Genomic DNA, 10,853 nt, shown 5'->3' with positions numbered 1-10,853 from the left:
TAAGCCAGTCTTTTTTGGTGCCGCATGGTACTGAAATACTCGGAAAATAGTTTAGGTTTCAATTAGGAAACCAGAGGAGTGTTGCTGGTACCAAGCAGGATACCCTTTCTGTGCTGGCTTGATAGAGAGAAGCTCTATTTCATGTGTGAAACATACGGGACAAATCAATGCAGCTGAATTATGGAGCCCAAATGGTGTCTACCAACTTCAGCAGGCGCAGTCCTTAGCCTTTGTAGCGTCAATCCTATTTATTAGCAGTGGGGGGGGGGGGCTCACGGTCCTTCCAAGCTGCAGCTCAGCAATAAGTGCCTTCCGAGCTTAGCTCAGTATTTGTGAGCTGTACCTGAGGCACAGATGCTGCGTGCTGGGGTCAAGCGAATTCTCTGAGCCCATTACCGGTGGGTAAGCTGAGGCAAAGAGGGATAACATGGCTCCTCAGCATGATCTCCAGGAGGAGTCGCTGTTGGGGAGCAGAGATGGAAGGAGGTCTTGGTGGACCAGCACCCTCTTCCTAACTACTAAGCACCCATGGCTCTTGCCTTAGAAGAACAGGGAACTTCATGCTGTCTCTTCAGGTATGGAAAACCATGTCCATCCCGTCACAACTCTCTACCCTAAACCAGCACAGCCAGTCACCAAGTCCTGGTTACAGGGAGGAAGCGGGAGCAGGCAACTGTTGAGGCAGGCTGGAAAGGTGGCGAAACCCAGGTGGTTTGGACCCAGGCGGATCCGCCAACACCATGACCTTCTGGGTACCTCAGTAGGGAAAACTTGGCCACCTTGGAAGTCCACAGCAGCTCCCAGGAAATGACTCACGTAAGCCGGGGAAGGCTGCAGCAGCAAAGGGTGCAAACGCTTTGAAAATGTCATGCAGACCTGCAGCGGCCGGACGGGCTCAGCCTGCTCCCCGGCAGCGCAGCCAGTGAGGGGACAGAAAAGAAACAGGCTGGCAGAGCATCTGCTACCACCGCCCCTTTGCACGGTTTGCTCCTGCCAGCCAAGAGTGATGAAGCCATGAAAGTGCACGGCGAGAGACCAAGCGAAATTAATCTTGCCCAGTACACCTTGGTACACGCAACGGGGGCTCGCGCTCCTACAGAGGCCGGGAGCAAGAAGCTCTTTAAACACATTTCTCTGGCAACGTTCAGCCCTGCGGCTCAGCAAGCCGAGGTGGAGCAAAACGCTTGAAAACCCCTGGGCGATAGGTTCGTAGCGGGGTTTTCAAAAGCTCTCTGCCTCCCGAGGGATTTCCAGAGGCCACCCCGGCCAGGCAGGCTGGCAGCCAGCGAGCCTTCGCCTTCGCCCTGTGCCCTCCGGGGCAGGGCATCGCACCCCCAGGAGTCACACATGCTGCGCTGTTTGTGCTTGCACTGTTTACACACACGAATTTAAAGCATCTCCCCCGGTTTCTCCGCAAATTGCTGCATTCAGATGAAGTGGCAGCTGCTGTAATTAAGACACAGTTAATTACATATCCCCTTAATTGCAATGATAGGATTTTGTCAATTTGGTAAATAAGAATTGTTAGGTTTCTTCCGGAAAGTGCAGCCTCAGCGTGGCTCAGATGTGGCTCCCTTTGTCTCCCGGCAAACGGCGAGCTGCCTGGTGCTGGACCAGGACGGCAGCTCTCAGATGGCAAAGGTGCTCGCTTTACAGCTTGCCGGCAAACTCCAGCTCTCCAGCTGCCTCCATCCGAAAAGCCTTTGCAGAGGGCAGTATCTGAAGGGACCTGTTTAACATAAGCTTCAATGCAAGTGCAGTGTTGGGAATCTTCTGAGGGGGGTAAGCTGACAGGAGAGAGGCAAATCTTCTCAATCCTTTCCTTTTCTTTATTTAAGAAAGGAAAAGATAATAGGAATGAGTTGGATTTCTTACAATAAGGAATGAAATCTCCCACTCACCTGCTACTAGGCACAGACCACGGCCATAAGCAGGACCAGTGTCGCAGCCAAGGGGCTTTTAAATTTCAGCTGTGTCCTCAAGAATTACTATAAAAATAACTTTGCATGTTTCTTTATTTACTGTGTCTAATTTTCTCCCTTACTGACTGTGCTGAATATGTAAATTGCTCTTTCTCTTCTAAACCACCAGCCCAGCAAAGCCTGGGGCCAGCTCGGGCATGTGCCCTCTGCCACTACCTCTTGTCTCCTGTGCAGCCCCACCGCTTGCAGGCTGCTCTTCCAGGGACAAGTCTCCACCTGTGCCAAGATTACTGGGTTGACACAATTTTGCCTGAGGGGGGAAAACCGAAAGACAGAAGGGTTGCAAAACGCCAGGACTGAATCCGACTGTCGTCGCCTGTTTCTGGATGAGACCTGAACTGGGCTCCCACAGGGATGGCCAGAGCCTGGAGCGAGCAGGGTGGTCGACGTGAAGAAAACCCATCCTTCCATCCTGCTGTGGAGGCAGCTTGATACCGAGGCAAGCGAGAGAGAACACATGTGAGACATGTATGTCCTTTTTGGAATTGCTTTTCAGTGATTCAGTACGCAGAGCTGTCATCCATATTAATTAATGAATTGCAGTTGACTGAACAAGTATGTTCAGGGTGTTCTCACACAAAAAAAGTGGCACAAAAAATCATCCGATTAAAGAAGATTACCTAAAATCACCTTAGACTTAATCATTAGTTATGATTAAGTTACAATTAGCTAGAAATTAATGAAAACATTGTTTGTATTTGCCTCCCAATTCTTTATCCAACAGGCAAGCTCAACCCTTCTCCTCATGGGAAGCAGCAACCACCACCTCCAGGCTTTAGCAAGGCCCTGATGCTGGCTCAGTGTGTGGTTACACATTGTGGTTGAGTGCCATCCCCTCCCCGGTGGCACCTCTGCTGCTCCCTGGACTCTTCGCTGGGAAAAGTCAACCTGCTGAACCTGCAGGCACCTCTTCACTTATTTTTCACTGATTCCTTTTTCGCCTGTTTAGCAAGGTGAATTGGTTTGGCTCAAGGCTCAGCAACCACAAGGTGAAGATCAGGACGTTTTCTTGACAGCATTAGCAAGTTGCTGATATCAACTGAAATGGTGACATGTTCAGACTTGCAGGATGTTTTCACAAGCAAACGAAGGAATGTGGTCTAGATAGAACTGCTTTGGGGTAGGTGCAGAATTGGTCAGGGGAAAAAAGTCACACCCTGGAAAGCGGTTCACCATCAGAACAGCAAAATGTATTCAGTGAACAGGCCCTGCTTCCATACAATTCAAATTTTTCATTGGTGAAGTCAGCGATGGGATAGAGTGTACTTAGTAAACATGCAGGTGATGCAAAGCTGAGAGAAACTGAAAGTACATTAGAAAACAGGATAAGAGTTCAAAATGATTTTAACAAATTGGAGAAATGGTCTGAGAAAAGTAGGCTGCAATGCAGTAAGCCTGTGGGCAAGTTTCTACGTGTAAGCAAAAAAAAATCAATAGAGCAAATGCAAAATAGACCGAAATATGAATCAGCAAAGCTATGCCATTGGAAAGATGGGAAATATCATACTAGAATCCATAACTAGATTTCCTGATGCAAGATGCATAATGTCATCCATTCCTTCCACTCAGCACTGCAAACATCAGTGAACAAACTGTGACCATTTTCAGGTCCCAACTCCCCAGTGACAGAGAAAAATACCCAAACAAACAGACTTGGAGATCTCTAAAAATGACCTCAAAGCAGATCTTCAGAGAATTGGTCAGCCTGATGAAAAAACAACTGGGACATAGCAAATACCCAAAACATCGCTGCAGAGAAAAAGGGAATAACCTGTCCTCCCTATCCACAGCAAACAGACCACCGAACAGCAAGCTTGAATTGCAGCAGGAGGGATCTGAGTGGATGGTAGGAGAAACTTTCTAAGGGTGAAACGCTGGAGCAGATCATTGGGGAGGCTGTGAAGCCTAAGGGTAGGAGGTTAGGCAAGTGTCTGTATCACTGAAGGTAGAGACCCTCCTCCCATCCCAGGCCCCACTGACTCGAGGCCCCTCATGGTCCCCCCTGGCTCCAGGCGTCTGTGTCTCAGAAGCGAACAAAGCTCTTCCTTCTTCCCTGCCCCACCTCGTCTTTCCTGAAGTCTCCCTATTTCAGTGCCAAGATGTAGGTCGTAGCTCATATGACAGAAGGGTGCATAAAAAAATCCAGACTCAAATTACGCCTACGTTTCTAATTCCAGAAAGGTTAAAGAAAGCTTTACCTTCTGTCTACAGCAAGTAAGATGTACTGGAGAGCATGTCCAATAAAACATCAGAAAAAGGTTTACCCTTAAAGACCCAACTCTGGACCCCCTCCTGTGTCAGATCTTTTTTGTTTTCTCACCCTTTGACTTTCTTTAAACTTTACTCCTGTCAGGAGATGCTCCTACACTCAGATCTAGGAGTAACTTGAGCAAAATGCAACCTGAGGACTAGCAGACGCTACAGTCTAATCTACCAAAGTGCAGCAGCACTCAGGATGTTGGCTCAGGTGTGCAGGGGCACAAGTTTCCAAGCGATTTGCTGATAGATTAGCTTTTCCCCTCCCCTGTCTAGCTCTTAGTCTCCTTAGATCCCCATCTTCAGTACGACACCACTCCATCTTATTGTGTATGTAGCCAACAGCAACGTTGCTAGTAAACTGGCTCAAACAGCACTCAAAAATGCACTCGCAAGGCTGACACCGGTGGTACTGCTCCCCTTGCGCTGAGGGGCACTCCCCTTCCAATGCCAGTAAGGAAAGGAGGAACCATCACAAAGCCAGGCTTAGTGAGGTAGAGGGACTTGCTCACACCAGCTTAGCAAGGGAAAGGGAGCTCAGGCAGACGGCCTCCACGACTGTGCCTGCAAGCTTCGCCTTTCCTGATCTTCATTCCATGATTTATCTAAGTCTATAAGCCCACTGCGTGAACCAGGAAAGGTAAGCTCACGTTGCAGCCTCAGTCTTCGCCCAATCTGCAAGCAGAAATACCACTTAGTTAAATAAACTTTATTGGTATGGGCTTCCTCAGTTTTCAAAAGCAGAATGGATTTCATCCTGGAAAAAGAATCCTTTTTCGGTGTGTTAAGTTCAGTAAGCTTCAAAAACAAGATTAGGATATTTTTTAATGGATTATTATTATTTAGCATGAGCAGGTAGATTACAGATGGTCCTGCAATTTTAGTTGTATGGCTGTAGCATTTGGATGTACTGGTTTCCCTTGTCTGTCACAGACTCCCTGCAGGCCCCTACATGAACCATTCAACCTTCATCTTAGGCTCTCTCCTTCCTACTGGGCTTTACGTCCCTTGCCTGTTAAGACCAAAGCCACTTTAGTTAGCATGATGAGGTTTTTTTAATGTATCAGGTCTCAAAAGCTTCCGAGACTTGTAACTAAAGTTTTATGTGCAAAGTTACAAGAGAAAGCTGTAACCTAGGCATTCAAATGGCAAATTTTAAAAATACTCCTGGGTGTATCCAGGACGGAGGATAAATTCTGACATGAGAGCCTTTGAAGTGTACACCAGGAGATAGGTAAGCAACCCGAGGTTTGGAAGAAAGCTTGTCAGTTCTGTGGTAGACACAGTTGCTACTGGCACTATCTCAGGTAGCTGGGTTGGCAACCTGAATACACGATTCCTGCTGGAGGAAGGAAGATGCAACGTCCCCCATTTCCCAAAGATGAGGGATGAGGAACGCTTCCCGCTGAAGCCACGCTAAGGGTAAAACTGGAGAAGAAGAATCACCCCCGGGCATGAGTTGGGGAGAGGAGAGGAATCTCTGTTGGTGCTGCTGACTATGATGAGGACAACAGTTGTGCAGAACTGGCTGACAGGGATATGGAAATGTTGGTAAATATAACAGTGATTCTCAACAGCTCATATTGTGTGTGAGTGTTGGAGTTGTCACTTTTGTATGTTGTATAGCTACATTTTCCAAGATTGACTGAAATTATCTAAAGCATGAAAATACATTCTTTTGTAGACTGAATTGGATAAGGAGTTTTTACATCGTGCTCTACAACTAAGTGGAAGATGCAATGGTCTTAGTTTTAGGGGGAAAAAAAAAAAAAAGAAATCGAACTGTGGATGTATCCAAGGAGTTTCTAAAGACAGCTGTGTCATACTATTCAAAACAATAGTCTGACTAAGCTCTCTGGTGAGAATCGATTTTAACATCAGACTACTGGGGCTGCAATATTAATTCACACACCAGTGAAGTAGTTGCCATGGAGTGGCCAAAACATAATTCACTGACTCTGATGGGCAACAAAATACATAAAACATCTACTTTGTTTTCCAAATACTGGTGAGTCAGTGTTTTATACACAGCAGCCAAATTTCATTCCTTGGGAGGTAAAATAAATTATTACTTAATTGTGACAAACAAGCAGACCATCAGACCCACTGATATAATGAATCAGTCTGCAAAGAAATTCTGTTTTGAGTCACAGAACAGCACACTGTTGTCCTGAATCATAAAATACTGTTTAAACAAGTTAACTGGTTACTGCATTTGTTTCTACTCTAAGACCTGCCTCTAATATTGTGCAACTCATTCTAGAAACTCCCATAGCTCTGCAAAATTTAACGTTTTGTAGAACCTTAACTTTTACATGCATACACTGGTTCTTTTTTTCCTGGGGGATTCCTAATAGGTATGCTATTCCATAGTAGATTTTGCTACCAAAATGGAGATTAATACATTCAAGCCATGTAAGCAAGTTATTTTAGGTCCATCAGCAGCTCCTTAACAAACAAACAAAAAACATTTTACATAATTGTTTGTAGGAATTTGGCATGTCTTACTCCACAAAGAAACTAAGGGAGTTTATAGATCCTGCACCGATCTTGCCACCAGGGTAAGCCTCTTGAACCACACAGCACATATTATGCACACAGGCCAGGCTATCAGTTAGTTGTATAAAAAAAAATCTGCTCAAGACTTCAGCATTTCAGAAGGGTACGGGGGGGGGGGGGGGGGGGGGGGGGGGGGGGGGGGGGGGGGGGGGAGTCTGCCCAGCTTTTATTTCTTAAATTTAAAAAAAAAAAAAAAAAAAAAGGGTTCATTCATCCGCACAAACTCACTTTTTTTCAAATGATGCAAGATTTGCCTTGTTGTCAACGTCATTCCCTTATTCGCTTGTAAGCTCTGTACTGGGACAAAAATATTTCTTTTCCATAACCGCCATATAAAAAAAATTGCTTTTCCACAGCTTGGGTGGAATTCCTGCTCTCTAGTCTCCTGCTTGTACCCTCACTATCTTCTATTTGCTTGCTTCATCAGCTCAGTTGTTCGTCCTGGAAAGGATGTCTGTGGTTTCTATCCCGGGCAACTAGGATGGGTCCACAAGGCACATGCATCTGGAGGAGCTCCAGGGTAAGCTTGTGCATCAAAGTAAAGCCATAAGACCTGTGGAATAAGCCTTTCCCTTTTATGCCTATTGTGAGCATCGTTGCAACAACTTCTAATGATTTTTTATGACTTGGGCCTAAAAGAGAAACAACAAGAGAATCCAGGCAGAGTAAATCAAAACTACATCCAGAAGTTTTTGGCCATACCAGGAGTGCTGCATGACCTGAATTTATTATGTATATGAGAACCTAGAATGGAAATTGTTGTAAAAAAATGCTAGGTTTTTTCCCCCCCCATGAAAACTTGTATTGCACACCAACTTCAAAATATGTTTAATTTTAAAAAAATTTTTTAAATGTCACAGGCTATTTCTGTTGGGAAGTCAAGGCTTTAAAAATTCTAGTAATATTAAACTAATGCAGTTAGTTGCTCGACTGCAAGAGGCACAACCCTTATCTTGCTAATTACAAGTCAGATGGAGCCAATCGAACAATACTGAATTATTAAGGTCTTACTGTACATTCTCAGGCTGTTAATATCTATTAGATTACAGCAGCATTATACTGAGTGCTCATTTCAGCAGGAGATTAGAAAGTACATTTATAATGCTGGCTACCCTTTGGATGGATCATGGTATTTACATACCATATGTCAGCATGAGATTACAGAATGATTTATGCTTTTTGCCTAGACCTTTCAGTAAACTGCAACCGGCTCCAGTAAGCTGAAACTCCATTCCAACCTGACTTAACAATTCAGCTCTCAGGAAGTACACGCATTTTCAAAAAATCAAGAAAAAGACCACCAGTGACCAGTACAATCAAACTTCATACAAAGCAGCAGTTGACTTGCCATCTCTCAACACAAGTAAGCAATCCATGCTGTTTTTCCTGTTGAGAGGGGCATAGAAGATGAACTAGAGAGGTTCACTCTGCTGTAAATAAACTAGTCCTAAATTGCATGGAGAAAAAAAGTGAATAGTCATCTCACTTCTTCCAAAAGAGAGCTGCCACCTCTCCCCCAAAGTCATACCCTCTCTCTCCACTACCAACACTCAGGTATCCCAGTTCCCTCTGTAATATGCAGAAGGCAACCAAGGAACAAGGCAAACTATTTGTACTGTGCAGACTGTTATCTAAAAATAGCTACTCAAACACACCGTAGATAATGCCAGTAGTGTGTATCAAAAGAGCTAAAGAGTAAGTACCTGGATGTATGCACAAATTGATTCATCACTGAAAAAAACCTAACACAGTGTAAGAAAATGTATTGCTTTGATACACTTAATAGTTCTAAAGTGGCAGTGAAGAACATTAGGATTTAACTCAACGTTATCTGTTTGAAGTTGAATGGAAGATATTTGAATGTGTATTTATTGCAAGGTATTTTAAAGATGACATGTCAAATGAGTTGTAACACTCAGACCAACAAAGAATGGTGTAAAATTTTCAGTCTCTGCAAATAATGCATGACCTGTGTGTATGTACGTATGCACAGCAGTCTGCCTTAAGTAGGTAAAGCTGTCATGCACCAAAAGAAGTGTGCTTGGTTACTATATCACTAGGTTTATTAAATTTCACTGCTTCAGAGACTAGGAACAGTATGGGTGGGAGAAAACTCACCAGATTGAGTTATCCCTTATCTTCATTCCCAGCTACCTTGCCCTTTACTTTTTCTAAACCAGCCAAACGTTTGATTATGTTTCATTAAGGGAGCTGGCTGTGACAGCAAAAGGAAACTATGATCTTCTATTAGAAAGTAGATTTCCAGGATGATGATAGACGAAAGCAGCTGTCATGCATTACATCAGCATTATCTGTCTGCCACTTTATCTGAAGGTTTTGTCCATTAGCTGCATGCCAAAACCCAATTACACGTGCAATACAAATGGAACGGCTAAGCAGCAGAAGTATCCCTCGCTTCCCCTATTTAGTCAGTAAAGGAGGCTCAGTAAACCATAGGGACATAAGGGCTATTAAATGGTGCAGTACAGCACAAGCCTAGGAGAATCAGCCTCGTAAATATTTCAGTGGCAGCAAGAACGGCATGAGATCAAAATACCTTGTCTGTCATCAGCCTTGTCAGGTCTAACAGGTATCCGTGCCTCCTGAAATATCCCATTAGCGGGAGGGGGGGGCACTTGGAGGAGAATCAATTTCAACTACTATCCTATGCTGCCATCCTCTCCCCTTACATGCTAGCAACAGAAGAGACTTCACAAAGGAAGGGAGTATACAGGAACGGCCTGAGAAACACATGCTTGTTATTGAAGTACAAAGGTTCTTCCTTTTATTACAGCTTACTACTAGCCTGTGACAGACAACCAAAAGCCTTTTGCCAATGAGTGTGGCAATTCCTTTGAGGCCAAAGGGCTCTTGACTCATGAAGGGGGAAAAAAAGCAGAACAGTGAATTTTGGCTAGAGAAAAAACTACAAGTGCCTACAGAGACATGTAACTTTGCCCCTGCTAAACACACTGCTGGTGGTAGAGTATTAGGCTGTTCTTCTCTTCTTCCTCCTTGGTTCCATAGTTGAATATAGCATGGTTTCAAGAGCAGAGCATATAGTGCTTGAAACTATCTCCGTAACTTTTCACATTTGCTTCCACAACATTCAGGTTGGTGATAACGCATCCCAACCTATTTCCCCATACGTACAAACGAAATAAGGGGTAGAAAAAGTAGCATTGGGGGAGGGGAGAATTTGGTAGAATATAACCACTCTATCACCATTCTTTGACACCAGGAAAGTGTTTGTGCACCAGTCCAAGAATTCACTCTAGCAAAGCTTATGCAAAACTGGCATTCAAGGACAACATAATAAGCTTTACAAATGCCAAGTTTAATCACCTGAAATTTAAAGAGAGAAATTCTTCATTCCAGGTCATGAGAGCAAATATACACCAACAGATCCTGGAACACATATTATCTGGACAATTACTGACAGGAGGATGTTTTCAACTTCCCAGGCCTGCACTTGAGTGGAAGAATCAAAGAAAAATCTCAGCTGAACTTAAAAGAAAGCAAAAGAATATAAATCTCTCCTGCATCCGAGACAATTCTGTTTTGTTTCTTTAACTGCACAAATATTTTGTATCATTTTAGGCTATAGCTATATTGCTTAGAAATCCTGCTGCATCTGGGAATATGAATTCCTCAACTGAAAAACAAGGGTAGTTTGTACAGTGGAGTTACAACAGCGGAAGAATTGAAACAAGCCTTGAACTTGAAGGTCTCTGCTTGGCAGAAGTGAAACACAACTACATAGTAAGCCTTCATTTATTCACTCACTGTAGAAGGAAAGCATGCCCTCATTTATTTACTCACTCCTTGAACCAGCTAGGCCCCCCGTCCTTGGCTGGTAGTTTCACTGACAGAACAAATCCCCTTGATGCCTCCTACAGCTACAGGAAGAGAAGAATACTTAGCAATTATTACCTATTGTTCACATTGCAAGGTCAATTCCCTCCATCGCCTAGAAAATAGTAATATTGGTTTTTTTCCTTCTAAACGAACATTGGAATTTATGTTTCACACAGTTATATCCCTCCTCCTCTTCAT

General features: G+C 44.0%; 1 protein-coding gene across 1 annotated transcript; it reads left to right on the top strand.

Annotated features, from left to right (window-relative positions):
* Nucleotides 1-560: 560 nt before the first annotated feature.
* On the top strand, nucleotides 561-10,273 carry C3H1orf100 (chromosome 3 C1orf100 homolog). Its single transcript, XM_050893167.1, is given in 7 exon segments — nucleotides 561-575; nucleotides 6,729-6,799; nucleotides 7,225-7,317; nucleotides 7,985-8,014; nucleotides 8,016-8,038; nucleotides 8,041-8,160; nucleotides 10,176-10,273. Coding segments are annotated over 7 exon segments (450 nt in total).
* Nucleotides 10,274-10,853: the final 580 nt, after the last annotated feature.

This window comes from Gymnogyps californianus, chromosome 3 (genome assembly GCF_018139145.2).
Source record: "Gymnogyps californianus isolate 813 chromosome 3, ASM1813914v2, whole genome shotgun sequence".
Lineage (NCBI taxonomy): Eukaryota > Metazoa > Chordata > Aves > Accipitriformes > Cathartidae > Gymnogyps > Gymnogyps californianus.
The sequence above is the reverse complement of the archived record's forward strand: the minus strand, read 5'-3'. Positions and strand labels throughout refer to the sequence as shown.